General features: G+C 46.4%; 2 protein-coding genes across 22 annotated transcripts in view; one reads left to right on the plus strand and one right to left on the minus strand.

Annotated features, from left to right (window-relative positions):
* The window catches only part of PIK3R3 (phosphoinositide-3-kinase regulatory subunit 3), a 150,566-nt gene extending 141,782 nt beyond the window's left edge, over positions 1-8,784 (plus strand). For all 9 annotated transcript variants that reach the window (XM_017881747.1, XM_017881751.1, XM_017881753.1 and 6 more), the window contains 3 exons: positions 2,324-2,398; positions 2,864-3,034; positions 5,044-8,784. In XM_017881747.1, the coding sequence (XP_017737236.1) occupies positions 2,324-2,398; positions 2,864-3,034; positions 5,044-5,242 (445 nt within the window). In that variant the 3' untranslated portion in view covers positions 5,243-8,784. The remainder of the gene's footprint in view (positions 1-2,323; positions 2,399-2,863; positions 3,035-5,043) is intronic.
* A 3,980-nt stretch (positions 8,785-12,764) lies between these two features.
* MAST2 (microtubule associated serine/threonine kinase 2) overlaps positions 12,765-14,946 on the minus strand; it is a 259,350-nt gene continuing 257,168 nt past the window's right edge. For 10 of the 13 annotated variants that reach the window (XM_017881763.1, XM_017881761.1, XM_017881768.1 and 7 more), the window contains 2 exons: positions 14,623-14,816; positions 12,765-14,342 (listed from right to left, as the gene is read on the minus strand). In XM_017881763.1, coding sequence (XP_017737252.1) covers positions 12,823-14,342; positions 14,623-14,816 — 1,714 coding nt within the window. In that variant the 3' untranslated portion in view covers positions 12,765-12,822. The remainder of the gene's footprint in view (positions 14,343-14,622; positions 14,817-14,946) is intronic. The other 3 variants (XM_017881764.1, XM_017881762.1, XM_017881776.1) reach the window with 2 other exon arrangements.

A 14,946-nucleotide genomic window follows, 5' to 3' on the forward strand; every position in this document is an offset into this window, starting at 1 on the left:
ACATTAATTCAATTCACGCCTTTTTTCCCAGTGTGCTTATTTCTTTGATAAAGAGAAGGTCAGTTTCTTTGAGGATAGAAAACTTTGGGTGATAAGAATGCTTAGAGGAGGGCATCTGGATATTTTGATGACAGACATGGTGTGGGGGAGGGGGTTTGTTACTAAATCAGTTGTATCAAGATCACATATTATCTATTTTCCAGTCTCCCTAAGCATAAAAAATGAAATCCAAGTTAACTAAAGGGCAAGTCTTACTGAGAAAGACTGTGAAATCTGTCTAACAGAACTTTAAAATTAGGTGTGATGCCAAGTTATCTTGTGTACTTGGGGTCAGAGAGAGATAGAGGATGATCCTGGAATTGTGAAGATTTTGTTTTTTTGTTTTTTTGTTTTTTTTTTTTTGAGACGGAGTCTCGCTCTGTGCCCGAGGCTGGAGTGCAGTGGCGCAATCTCGGCTCACTGCAAGCTCCGCCTCCCAGGTTCACGCCATTCTCCCACCTCAGCCTCCTGAGTAGCTGGACTACAGGCGCCTGCCACCGCGCCCGGCTAATTTTTTGTATTTTTAGTAGAGACAGGGTTTCACCGTGTTAGCCAGGATGGTCTCGATCTCCTGACCTCGTGATCCGCCCGTCTCGGCCTCCCAAAGTGCTGGGATTACAGGCGTGAGCCACCGTGCCTGGCAAAGATTTTGTTAAAAGCAGCCCACCAGCAATTATTTACTGACAGTTGAATATCTATGTGCATGTGCTGTTTTGATAATTGGTAACATAGCCACGAACAGGACAGACCCCTTTCATTACAGCAGCTTACATTTTATTGGGGAGACAGACATAAACAAATACAAATAGAAAATAGGCCTGGCATAGTGGCTCACGCCTGTAGTCCCAGCACTTTGGGAGGCCAAGGTGGGCAGATCACCTGAGGTCAGGAGTTCGAGACCAACCTGACCAACATGGTGAAAGCCTGTCTCTACTAAAAATATGAAAATTAGCTGGGCGTGGTGGCGCATGCCTGTAGTCCCAGCTACAGAGGCAGAGGTGAGAGAATTGCTTGAATCCTGGAGATGGAGGCTGCAGTGAGCCGAGATCGTGCCATTGCATTCCAGCCTAGGTAACAGAGCGAGACTCTGTCTCAAAAAAAAACAAAAAAAAACCAAAAAAAAACAAAAACCAACCAACTAAACAAAAATAATGGATTTTAACTAAGTGTTATGAAGATGATAAAACAAGGTAAAGTGTAGAGAGTGACTGGGGACTGCCTTAGTTGGGACAGTTAGGGTCGTCCTCCCTGAGGGGATGGTGTTTATGATAAAACCTGAATGATAGGAGCCTTGCTTAGTGGGTAATGATGAATGAAGGTGCTTTCCACTCATCCACCCTAGTTTTAGACTGTTGGCTATCTGAAAGGAACAAAATGTGCTGGTTTACCTCATTTTACATCTAAAATACTGGTACATTTTAAGAGATACTATGATTTTCTTTTCTTTCTTTCTTTTTTTTTTTGAGATCGAGTCTCGCTCTGTCGCCCACGCTGGAGGGCAGTGGTGCAATCTCAGCTCATTACAGCCTCCGCCCCCTGGTTTCAAGCTTAATTCTCCTGCCTCAGCCTCCTAGTAGCTGGGATTACAGGCATGCACTACCACACCTGGCTAATTTTTGTATTTTTAGTAGAAATGGGGTTTGATTATGTTGGCCAGGCTGGTCTTGAACTCCTGACCTCAGGTGATCCACCTGCCTTGGCCTCCCAAAGTGCTGGGATTACAGGCATGAGCCACTGAGCCCAGCCTGGATACTATGATTTTCTTGGTAATGAAGTTCACTCATTAATTACTCAGATTGCCACCCTGAATTTCTTGTGGCTAAGCCTGCTTAAATGCAAAAGTAGATCTTGAAGTTTTTAGTTGAAATATTAAACTTAATTCAGTAGGTCACACGGAAAGTGGGTTCTCAGGCTTAGTGGAGATTGCAAATGTGACACCATGCCCACCTAACTAATGTTCTCAGAAACAAACGTCCCACTGCGAGTGCGAGTATGTATGTGCTTGTGGTGGCACATCTTCCAGCAAAGAAAAATGAAAAGTGAAGGGCCTAATTTCAAGTAGCCCTTTCTGTTTCTGCCTTTTTCCAGAAAAGATTCGTTCCTCTTGGTAGTAGTTGAAAGAAAAGTAATGAGAGACTAATTTTAGGAAATCTTTGCCCACTCTTTGTGGGATTAGGAAAAACAAGAAGTGTCTAGACTCTAGAAGTTCAGTCGGCTCAGACATACCTACTTTGTCCAGTCAGAGTTTGCATAGATACTGACACTGATGTCTTTCCTCTGGCAGATGGCTCAATCACAAAGGGGTGAGACAGAAACGCCTGAATGCCTGGCTGGGAATTAAGAATGAGGATGCTGATGAGTAAGTTCTCTCTAGACTTTCGGTCAGAGGGCTTTGTTATCAATATAAGACATGCGCCTTGTTTATACATGGTAAATATTGGTTGTCATTGTCACTTGAGGACATTGAATCTAGAACTTTGACTCTCTTTTGAATTGAATTGAATTGCCTGAAAGTACCCTATAGGCACTGGAGTTCAGAGACCTGCTTCTGAACTCAAAATCTGGATGTATAAGCTACTTTGAGTATAGCTACTCAAAATCTGGATGTAAAAGCACTGTTATTCAGATGTTCATATTTCAGCTTATTGGATGAAACATGAATTCTGTGCTTTATGCACCATAGCAAGTAATGAAGCTAACACCCAACTAATTGTAATTTTGCTTTGTCATTTGTGGTTTAAAGATTTAGAAGAGTGTTTTATTTATGAATTTGCTTTTAGATAGAAGTAACTTGTTAGAATAACAATTAACATTTAATTTTTAGGAACTATTTTATCAATGAGGAAGATGAAAACCTGCCCCACTATGATGAGAAAACCTGGTTTGTTGAGGATATCAATCGAGTACAAGCAGAGGACTTGCTTTATGGGAAACCTGATGGTGCATTCTTAATTCGTGAGAGTAGCAAGAAAGGATGCTATGCTTGCTCTGTGGTGTAAGTCTTCTCTGGGGATATAGCCTTTTGAAATCTTGTGCATTAATTAATATGAAATCAACCCCTCGTAAAATTCAGATGAAATTAGTTAATGTACAGTAACGAGGACCCATGGCTTGGATCATAACTATTAGTACAAAAAAAGCCAGCTTTATGAGAAATGATATCTGAAATTATCCTGGAGTTTTAATTTACATGGTAAGTAGATTAGGCCCTGCAGCATTGCTGTTGGATTTCAGGTATCTGCGAACGGTAATGTGAGATCTTAAATTGAAAAAAAAAAAAATCACTTAATTCTTTAGTAGTATCCTATACGCCTAGTATGGTCTCCAGTGTCAGATTAGGAAAGGCTTGATGAAATAGAACTGTTTTTACTTCAGAAGGAAAACTCTATCTAAAAATTTAAATTATATGTTATTCTGTTGATGTAGTCATAGGAAATGTGGACGTGTTTTCCGTTAAGATAATCATGTGACTCTTTTGAGAAAAGCCTATTTTCCTTGTAATGGAAAGTGAAATTTTGGGGATAACTGTGCCTTGGTCAGATTTTTGCCTGAGTGTAGAATATATTCCTTAAGAAGGCAAACATCTTCATTGACAAAAGCCACACTTAGAAGAGAGTTACGATGGTCCCAGATATACTGGGTTCAGCTCCTGGCTCTACTGCTTACTAGCTGGGTAACCTTGGGTAAATTACTTAGTCTTTGCCCAGTTTCCTTATCTGTAAAATAAGGATAATACCTACTTTAGGGTTTTTGTGAGGATTAAATGAGCTAATCTATGTCATACAATATGCTTTTAACATAAGAAGTAAATGTCACCTACTAATATGATGATGATGATGCTACTGATGGATGTGGCAGAAGGCAAACAAAGTGACAAAGTGATTGTGCCCTTAGAGGGCAAGGTGGAGAAGATAGAGGAAAGGCATTCATATTAACAGATTGCTCAGTGCTTTATGTGATCATCTTGTTTGTAGCGCTCTACTTCTGTCATGGAGTCAGAGTTTGAATCCAAGTTTACATGGTTTCAAAACCCACATTTTTCTATTGCACCAGGCTTTTTTCATTTCACCAAATATCCAAGATGAATAGAACCACTGTGAAATAAGTATCATTAGTAGGCTGTGCACATATGGAAGGGTTAATTCTAGTGGAGAAAGAGCGGATTGGGAGGTTTTGTGGGAAAGGCATCTGAGATAGACCTCAAAAAGATGAATGGGATGTCTTATGGTTGGAAAATGGGGGAGGAGTTGAAAAGTTCATTGGATTACTGTTATCCAAAGATAGAACTACTTGCAACATTTCATTTCTTCTTGACTTGGGCTATTCAAGTTATCTGAGTGGAAATATAGGTGAGGATGGTTCTTGTAAGACTTTGGGTCTTCTAAGAATGATAAGGAAGGCAGGAAGCCCAGTTGCTCACTCTCACTCAGGTTATTGGGTGGCAGCCTGTAGGTTCAGGACTTGGTTGGAGTCCTTACATAAACAGATTAATCAAAAACTACCCTTGGCTGGGTGCAGTGGCTCATACCTGTAATCCCAGGATTTTAGTAGGCTAAGGCAGGAGGATTCCTTGAGCCCAGGAGTTCACGACCTGCCTGGGCAACACAGCAAGACCCCATGTCTACTAAAAATAAAAAAGTAGCTGGGCATGTGGCTCACACCTGTAGTCCTGGCTACTTGGGAAGCTGTGGTGGGAGGATCACTTGAGCCCAGGAGTTTGAGGCTACAGTGAGCTGTGATCAAGCCACTGTACCCTAGCCTTGGTGATAGAGCGAGACCCTGTCTTAAAAAAAAAAAGGAAAGGAAACATTTACATTTATGGTTGTTTTAACGCCTGTATCTGTGGCCAAGTCTGTAGGGAATGGGGATGCAATTTTACAAGCTTTGCCTGGTTAACAAAAAACACTTATCTGCGTACCAGTTGCTCTCAGACTTCTGGCCATTTAGCGTCCCTTTATTTATCGTTACTTACCTTACCATTTCTTCTGTGGTGTGTCATTGCAGGGCTGATGGGGAAGTGAAGCACTGTGTGATCTACAGCACTGCTCGGGGCTATGGCTTTGCAGAGCCCTACAACCTGTACAGCTCTCTGAAGGAGCTAGTGCTCCATTACCAGCAGACATCCTTGGTTCAGCACAACGACTCCCTCAATGTCAGGCTTGCCTACCCTGTTCATGCACAGATGCCCTCGCTGTGCAGATAAAGAGGAAGTGGGAAGAGAGGTGGTTCTCTGGCATTTTTTTCTACAGTTTTTATTAGACTACGATGAGGGCATTCTTTCTACATAGACTGCTTGTTTTGCACAAGAAGTGATTCTGTGAATGTGAAGTGGAGAGGCCGAGCAGCAGCCGGCCGGGATGGAGGCATTAGAGGCCTGAGGTTCTCTAGGACTCAGCCATGCCGCTGCACTGACATACTAAGCTGGAAGCAGATGTTTTTTTGAAAGTCTGTTTCATTGGGGTTTTTGTTTTGTTTAGCCAGGCACCCTCAACAGAATATTAGGCTTGATGGTTGTAGTGGGTGGGGTTGTATTTGGAAGCCTCTGAAGAGGCCATGTCTTTTTTAAATCTTTAACTCTTGAGAGTGCAGCAGGGGCATGGCTCTGCTGGGAGTTCTGTTTTGCTTTGGCAGTCTCTCTTCCCCCCACGAAGAAGGCTGTTTTGGTTTTGTGATAGAATGGGATTTGATGAAAAAGACAACCAAAGGAAAATGGGGAGGCTTGGGATTTCATTTAAACAATCTAAGCCAAGATGATAAAAAAAAACCTTCAACTGAAGGTACTTTATTTCTTACCAACATAATTTAGGCTTCAGCATCTCATCAGCCCCTCCCTCTAAAGAAGTATTATGTTCAGAAGCCAACAAAACAATGTTTGTTGCCAGACCAATGTTTGATGGAAAAACGTATCACTCATAGATGAATGTATACTTCTGTACCAAAACTTGAACATGAAAAGACTAGAAATTGTGAGTTTTAGCAAACACTAAAATTGGTCAGTGTAACCCCTTCTGTCCTGCCTGTTTCTCTGAGATGAGGAATAGCGTTCTTTTTGTGGGGATGGTGAGTTTTGAATCATAAAATGAAGTTGGTGCTTGTGTGGTGTTTCCTTAGCCTAAAGAATGATCTATTGTTTGAAATCTTTGTAACTTGTTTGTATGAGTCAAGAAAAGGTGCAATCCAGTGCTTTTAGATGGCTTGATATACCAAATAACAATATAGAACAACATTATTATATGTGCTTCCCCAAGTTTAAAGGCCCTGCAGAAATAGTAAACATGATTTAATTTCCCTTCATCTCCCCCTCCTTTGCTGGATGGGGTTTTGGGAGCTATAGGTTGCTAAGGAGGGGAGTCAGATTGTGGTCAGCGGCCTCAGTAAATCACAGACCCAGGGGCGCTGTGGTCCGGGTGAGAGTCATACCACATTACACATGTGCTTCCATACAGTGGTTTCTGAAGCTTTTGCAAGGAGAGAAGATGGCTTAGTGTTTAGACGGTTAGTAGAAGCCATCTGGAAGCTTTTCTCTTTGCCTTTTTCTGTGATCCTGCCATTAAGGCTATGTGCAGTCTGCCCTCATGCTCCAGTGGCCTTGATTTTAGGCCAGGAATCTTCTGCTCCATGTGGCTTAAGCCTTCCAGCTGAGTGAAGCTAGGCAAATGGAGTGGGGGCAGGCATTATTCCTGCCCCCATAATGCCCCACACCCATCAATCAGTCAACACTCATTTGACAAATAGAGTCCAGCTGCCTCTGAGCCAATCCCGGAACCCTAACAGGCTCAGAGTGAGTCAGCTGTTTGAACCCAAAGCTGTGCAGTCAGGCATCCTGGCTGAGCTAGAGAAGCCAGTACCTGCCTCTTGATTTATAAGGTTACAGCTAGGAAAGCTCTAGTTTTGAGGGTGAAAGAAAAATATAACTTTACCTGAGCACTTATTTCCGTGACAGCGTCTAAAATATGGACCATGCTGTAGACATAGATTTATAAATTTGGAGAAACTTCCAGTTACTAGCGATGAGGATAGGAAGGGAAGTGCTTATCTTTGGCTTTTTCTTGGTTACATTGCAGTTTCAGGATTGGGTGAGACAGAGACAAATGAACCCCCCTCTAAAGTCATTTAACTAATAGCCAGCACATCCCTTCCCCAAACTGTGGATTGAAATCTTACTGAAAGTTTTACTGAATAATACCAAGCTAATTCCTGCTGGGCACACCTGCATGGCTTTGCACCTGGTGTTGAACCTGCTGAAGCAGGTGGATGCTCAAGATTACGTGCAAGGAATCCCTCCCGTCTGGTACTAACATTTCAGTGTGTTCTGAGTGTCTTTTAAACCAAAATGGAAATACAGATGCATGCCTGTAGTATTCAATGTGTCTGCTCCTTTTTGGGCAGACACTGAGGGTGTGCAGGGAGAGACCAAGTACCATCTTTATACACTTGGGCTGGCTTATGGAGAATGGCTGCTTTTTTTCAGTCCTACATTCCTTCATTTTTTTCTTCTTTTGTTTTTTGTTCTTGAATTCATTGTTTTGTGGGATCTAAGACCCAGGGGTCATTTGAGAGGTTTGACAGTATCTTTTCTGACCAGTTGCCACATGACTTGCTTGACCCTGAGCCAGTGGAAATGGCATAGTGACCAGTCTACTACCCACTGAGCCTGGTGTGTAGAGGGGGATAGGGTAGCAAGGTGCGTCTTTACACCCATGACTTGAGAGGAGATCTTGGCCTCTTTCATGAGAATCTAGTGCTGTTTCCTGTCCCATGATCTGGACCCTGGGACTATCTGTCTTGGCATCTTAACTGCAGTTTCAATGAGGCAGAGGGCAAAGCGAGACCAAGATCAGAGGGGCTCATTATACCCCTGGCTAGAGAACCCAGCTACTGACATGAAAGCAGCTTGGGGCTGGCTGGACACAGGTACTAGGGCCATCGTTTCCAGGTGAAGCTTTCATCACAGAACAGTGCTATCTCCACCTGGCCATAGATGCCATGCCATGATTCAGGCCTGGATAGGCTGCCTGTGTCCTTACCACTGATCTGGCCAAGAATGAGGACCTCCCAACACTTTCACTCCCTCTCCAAGCCTTGATGGGACCTCCACTTACTTTAGGCCTCATGTGCTGTGAAGAAGCTTTGAGAGCCAATGTGGTGTCTTCCACAGGTGTCCTCTTTTTGCTGCAAGGAATCAGCCCCATGTATTCTCTGAAACTGAGAATTGCACCTGGGCAATTCCTGTTTTCTAAGGTGGTCTCTGCTGCTAGTTAAGAACCCAGAGTAGGCCTCTGTGAGGCTTCAGTGGCCTCAGAAACCAGAGGGTCCAGATAGGGGGCCTGCTTGGGCCCTCGGTGCCCAATTGCTCAACCCTGCTTTAGCTCCAGCCACTTGCGGCAAACCTCGTTTCCTTATAAAGTCCAGCATGTGACTTTGGTGCCCTGTTACTTGTGAAAAATCTATTCTGCTGTCTTCGACGTAGTCCAGAAAATTCATGTAGTTTTTACGTAAAAATATCTGACTCCCAAGAAAGCCAACTGTATGTCTTGTGATGGGACAGTTCATATGTAGTTCCTAGACCACTTTGCAAATTGTTCTTGTCACCAGATGTGTTCAGACATTGCTGTGCAATTGTGGGGGAGGGTAGGGGAAAGGCGAGAGGAGTTACTTATTGGTCTTTTTGTTTTATACCTTCCCCAAGAGGGGACAGTCTGGCCAACTTGCTCCAGTAATGCAATAAATACATTGCAATAAAGTTAATTTTTTGTCTTCATGCTATGAAGGGGTGGGCTGGGGCAGAGTGGGGTCAAGAGAGAAAAGCACTCAGGTGTTGAACAGCCCTTGAAACTTCCAAACCTCTCCAGTAAGCGCCAAAAGACTAGTACTTGGGCTGAACTGGGGCAACCAAAGGCTCTCTTCTTCCTAGGGGAGGACATCCACTCCAACTGGGCATGATGCCAGAGTCCTGTCCACTGAACACAGACACAGGGAGTCTCAGATATTGACTCAGAAAATTAAAACTGAATGCCATTTCCTCCACACCTCACTGCCCACTCCTAATAAGCTGTTTATTGGTTCTCATATTTCTACCCAGAATGAAAAGTGTTTCCACATTCTACTCTGGGGGAGGGGGAAATGGACCCAGGTTTATATATAGTCTATCCTTTTGTTGCCCTAGGCCCTTGTCATCTCCTGCCAAGGCACACTGTTGAGCTTCCTGTATTCTGGGAATGTAATGAGCAAACATGCGATGACCTCTTGTTGCATAGGATATTGCAGCGCTCATCCATGTCTCAGGCCCCACCCATGTGTAGTCAATTACAAATAAGTCAGATTGGGCAGGGAACAGCCTGTTCTAAGTGACCTTGTCTGTGTCTTTTCTCCCCACTACACTTTAGCTACACCGCATCCCAAGACCACTGCTGGGAACTATGGATTTCTCCTGATCCCAGAGTTGTTCATACTTCTGTGTTTAGGATGCTCAGATTTCTATCTCCTTCCCAGTTTTTTCTTCTGAACCCTACCTGCTGGCTGGCTGTTTCCACTGGGCTCCTGGGTGGGTGTCTCACCGACACTTCAAACTTGTTTACTTGGGGCTGGGTGTGGTGGCTCACACCTGTAATCCCCGCACTTTGGGAGGCCTAGGCGGGCGGATCACCTGAGGTCAGGAGTTCGAGAACAGCCTGGCCAACATGGTGAAACCCTGTCTCAAGTACAAAAATTAGCTGGGCGTGGTAGCATGCACCTGTAATCCCAGCTACTCAGGAGGCTGAGATATAAGAATTGCCTGAACCCCGGATGCAGGGGTTACAGTGGGCCAAGGCCACACCATTGTACTCCAGCCTGGGCAACAGGGCGAGACTCCATCTCAAAAAAAACAAAAAAAAAAAAACTTGTTTACTTGGCAGAAAAGGTATGATTGGCTATGAATTCCCTTACCTTCCTACCACCAAACCCACAACCTTATCTATATAACTATTCTCCCTCCTACCTGTTAAATTACAATAGTTGCCTCCAGCTAAAGCCAGCCCTCCACGTGTATTTTGGAATCTATTTTCTTCCACCTTAGGAATCTCCCAAGATGAAGATCAATTCTTTCTCTACTTCAACTGGATCATCTCCATTGATATTTAAACATGGTTGGTTGGTTCTCATTCTACTCCCCCAGTCCCTACTCAATCATCCCATACATCTTTATTTATTTTCTCCTCTTCAAAGCCAAGCCTTTGGAAAGAGCTGTCTTAAATATCCTTATTTCCTCATCTCAAGTATTTCAGTACTGGTTCCACCACTGAAACTGCTTTTCTTGATGCCTTCAATAACCATCACTGTTAACTATCCTCTCTATGGAAAGCTCCTTCATGGACTCTTATTACAACTCATTAAATATTCTTCTGACATCTGACTGTTCTTTTACATCTCCTGGATTCCTTCAGTTCTCACTTAACACCATTTTACCTGGCAGTTTTATCCAGTCATGAACCCACCCACCATCTCTAGGCCAATTACATCTGTTCATTTCACTTGCCCAGACCTCTATTGGAAGCTACTTCATATTTAGCGCATGGAATGCAGCACTGAACTACTTAGCCCTGGTTCTCTTCCTTGTTTCTTATTTTGGTAAATGGAAATACAATTCATCTGGTTATATAAGTCAGAAATGTAGTCAGTCATCATCCCTGATAGCCCTCTGCTTCATATCTAAAGTCCTTCACCAAGTATCAATCAAAATAGCACTTCTAACTTCACTGCTTCACTACCATCTGCACCCTTCATCCTGGAAGGCCCCCCTTCTTCCATGCTTGTCCCCCTCAAATCCGTTCTGATTATAGCAACCAGGCATCTTTTCAAAATACAAATCAACCTGTGGCAAACAATAACTAAGTCTCCATTGATCTTAGGGTGAATTACAAAATTGGATGGTCTGGCTTCTCCGATTCGGGATCTCATTCCCCACCTTCAACTTCTTTTCACTGGCTCTACCCCCTCAGCTAGTGCCAGTATCTCAGGACTTCTTCCTCATCCTGCGTATGTTCCCTGGACAGTCATCTCTTGTGGCTTTCATTGCCTTCTACTGCCTGATGGCTCCCAAATCTAGATGTCCAGCTTCCTACCCTTTCCTTCCTTACCTCCTCACTGTTGCTGTTCTAGTTCACACCGCACTACCTCATCCTCTGTGGTACCCTCACTCCACTCCAGCCTCTCTATACTGCAGCCAGAGTGATCTTCCTAAAACAAAAGATAATACCACTTCCCCGAAGTTACCTTTCAGGAACTCTTCACTACCCCCACCAGTTTCTCAAAGGGAACACTACTGACACTTGGGGCAACTGCCCGATGTGGTATAGGATGTTTAGCATCTCTGTGCTTCCTCCTATCCCCATTTCCAACCCTCTAGGAGGGCAGTTCCCAACATCCGTTACACCTGTGGTGTGGTGCTCCTGACCAGATCCCTACATGCACGGGGCACTTGCTCCCTCAGCCATGCCCCTGCCATCCTCCAGCTCACAACCTGTAATCTGTCTGCCCAGGCCCCAGTACATTAGCCCAGAGACTGCTGTGAATGAACAAAGAAGCGAAGAGAGGACTAGAAGGCTGAGGGGCCAAATAGCTGCACAAATGGGCTCTGCCACTGTGGATACAGTGCGCCCTCTGGTGGCCACCGCCTTCCCAGGCAATGGCCCAGACGTTTTCATCTCCAGGCCTCCTAACACTTCTTCAGACCTAGGCACTGGATTGTGAGACGATCAGGGCAACCAGTGCAAGACAGTTTCTCAAGTCTTCCAACACTATGGAGACAAAGCCTTGGTACTCTGCCAAGCCCCACTGCCTGCCCTGTGATGCCACCTCCTGACTCCCCTGGCTCTGGTCCCACTTATTTCCTCCCCCTTCCTCCCACACTACCCATCAAATGAAGTTCTACTCAATGAGGGCTGCATAGACAATGTCCATCCGCCTGCAGTGCTGAGGCCTCTGCCTGCAACAGCCCAGGAAGAGCTCACTGGCTACAATCATGAAGGGCTTCTTACTAAATATGACCGGCGGCTTTGTTTTCATCTCACCCTCACCTCGGCATTTATCAAGTAACTTCTCCGTCCATTTTAAAAACTCTTTCCTCCCATGGACTTTATGACTCTTCTGGCTGTTCTATCTTCTATCTCAAACACACCCAAAGTTAAACTGCCTCTTCTCACTTCTTCCCCTCCTCATTTCCTGGCTGAGGCAATCCAAGTTAGGAGACACGTGAGTTCTGGAGTCCAAGGGAAACCTAGGTTCTAACCCCAGTTCTACCCAAGCTGTATTACCATGGGCATCAAAGCCTGAGTGCCCTTATCTATAAAGAAGGAATTTTAGTTGCTACATGGTATTTTCTGGTTCCCCATCACCTTCACAAAGTCATCTCCTGGAAGACCATTAGACATGGCCCTTGCCTCACTTGCCAGACTCATTTCTACTTTGAATTATCTTTGGTTCCTTGAATATACCAGGTATACCGTATGTGCTAAAGGTTGCCTGGACAGCCTTTCTTAAACCAGCCTCCACCCTTGCCACACCCAGCAAACTACTACGTATCATCTGTTCTTCATGTTTGAGCTCAAATGTCACAGCCTTTGGGAAGTCAAGCTGGGTTAGGTGGCTCTCCCCTGATAGTGGAAACTGTTTTATTCCTAGCAGCAACACAGGACCAAGTTACATGTGGGTTGACCAAAGGAAAACAAGCAAGCGAAAGACATAACGATGGTTTCCAGGAGTATATATTACACGGGTCTGAGTGCAAGAAATGGCAAACAACTGCTACGTTTGCTTTAAAAGCTCATCTGGAACCAATGCCAAATCCCGATGCTTTTGATGGCCCCCTGGTTCTTGGCCCCTCCAGAGGAGGCTGGACTCAGACTCCTGGGTGAGGGGGCAGCCTTGGCATGGAACGTCCTGCCTTCTGTCACCTGAGGCATCAGGCACTTGGGTGATGCTCAGGGCTGGATCCTCTTTCACTGCTTGTACACACTCAGACTCCCATAGCCAGCCCTGGCTGGGATCCTCACAAGGTGGATGGGCACTGGGTGGCTGTGTCTTCCCCTGCTCCCTGGGAGACAGGTTCTTAGGGTGGGCTGGAGTTGTGGTTTCCAAATCCTGGAGGTTGACTAGCCCACTTGCCATGGTTGCCTTTCTGCTTGGGGATGCCCTGTCTGGGCCCTCAATATGGAATTTCCAGGACCACATGCCCAGCTTCCCAGAGGTGGAACTGGGAGGAGAGCAACTGCTGGTGGGGGTGCGTCCTGAAGTGCTGGGAGAAAGTGCTGCTAGTGCCTGGGTGTGGAGGTGCTGAGCCTTCCAGCAACCTTCAGAAGGGATGCAGTCTGTGGCTCCAGACCTACCCAAGTTGGGGCCTGGTGAGGAGGAGCTGGCAGCCTCCTCAACGGCTTGTGGGCTCCCGAGCCTCCTGTGGGGACCACTGGGACTTTCCATTCTGGGAGGCCCCAGTGTGATCCCTGTCAATAGGCTTGGAACTACTGGGCCCGGGCTCCTAGGGTCTCTGGACGGGAATGTTTCCTCTTCCCCACTCTCTCCTGCTCCTTTGGGGGCCACACTCTGGCTCACTTCTGGGTGAGGTGCCAGGCTCAGCTCCTGCGCACCCTGGCTGTTCTCAGGCCCCTCCTCGGTGTCGTCCTCTGAGGAGTCCACCTCACGAATGGCTTCTTGCTTCTGCAGTGACTCCCGTCGTTCAGCTCGGTCCTGCCGGAGGGTGCCTAGGGCCCGTGAGGGAGCAGGCTGCAGCACCCCCTTCCCTGGCAGGGCCCCCTTGCCAGACAGCACACCCCTGGCTCCAACTACCTCCAGAGGGCTCACTTCCCTGGGCGGTAGTTCCTTCTTTAGCTCAGAGTGGGGCAGGTCAAGGCTGTGCTTGCGAGAAGTGGCTAGCTTCTTCTCAGAAGCGGCAAGTGCTGCTGCCAGTTTCTCAGCTGACTGCACCCTCTTGAGTAGTGGTGAACGGGGTGGCTCCGCGCTCTTGGGCCGCGAGAGTTGTCTGCCCAGGGGAGGTGACAAGTGAAGCTTTGTGGGAAAGGCCTGGGCTACATGGCCAGACAGGGGTGATGGGGACCGCTGAGGTGAAGCTGCTGGGGGTGGGGGAGAAGGGGTGTGGGCCAGTGGTGACAGTGGGATGCTGCCTGCTGACTTGCGCCGTGGAGAGCGGTACTGGCGTTGGAGCTTGGGTGCCAGACCGTGGAGGGAGCTGGGCCGTGTGTGCCCAGAGCCGGCTGGGGAACTGGGCACGCTAGAGCTGGGGGAGCTGCTCTGTGATGAATTCCCTCCCACTTTGTACAGAGACAGACAGACAGACAGACAGACAAAAGCAGAGCAGTGTTAGCTGTTAGAAGTGACTAAAGGGCAAGACAGGGCTTAGCCCTGTTATGTCCCAGAAACCAAGCTACCCCCTTCCCCATCAATTAATTCCTCCCCAAGACTACAGGATCTTCCAGGGGGCGGCTGAATGAGAGATTCAGAGTGGGTCTGTGACAAGCACACAGGGTCTAGGAACTCTCCTATTTCCCAGGGGTTGTCTCTGACAGTTTTCTGTCAGGGAGCCCTTCATACCTGAATGCACAGCATCGGGGGTCACCCGGTAGCCTTGAGTGGGAGATCGGGGGGAAAGGCTGTGGCTGTGTGTGGGAGAGCCTGGCCCACTCTCCCCTGATGACAAGGAGCGGTTAAGGGAAGAAAGGCTGCGGCTGGTGTGGAGCAGGGATACTTGCTTAGTGATCTTGCGGAACAGGGAGCTCCTTTTTCTGCTGCGGGGATAAGGGTCAAAGGCTGAGTCGATGCAGAGAACACAGCACACCCTGGGCCCAGGGCCAAGGCACCTGGCACGTACCAGCACTCATGTGACTCAGAGAAAACCCTCTGGACTGCGCCTGGCTC

Source organism: Rhinopithecus bieti, unplaced genomic scaffold (assembly GCF_001698545.2).
Source record: "Rhinopithecus bieti isolate Rb0 unplaced genomic scaffold, ASM169854v2 scaffold_12155, whole genome shotgun sequence".
In the NCBI taxonomy this organism is placed as follows: Eukaryota; Metazoa; Chordata; class Mammalia; order Primates; family Cercopithecidae; genus Rhinopithecus; species Rhinopithecus bieti.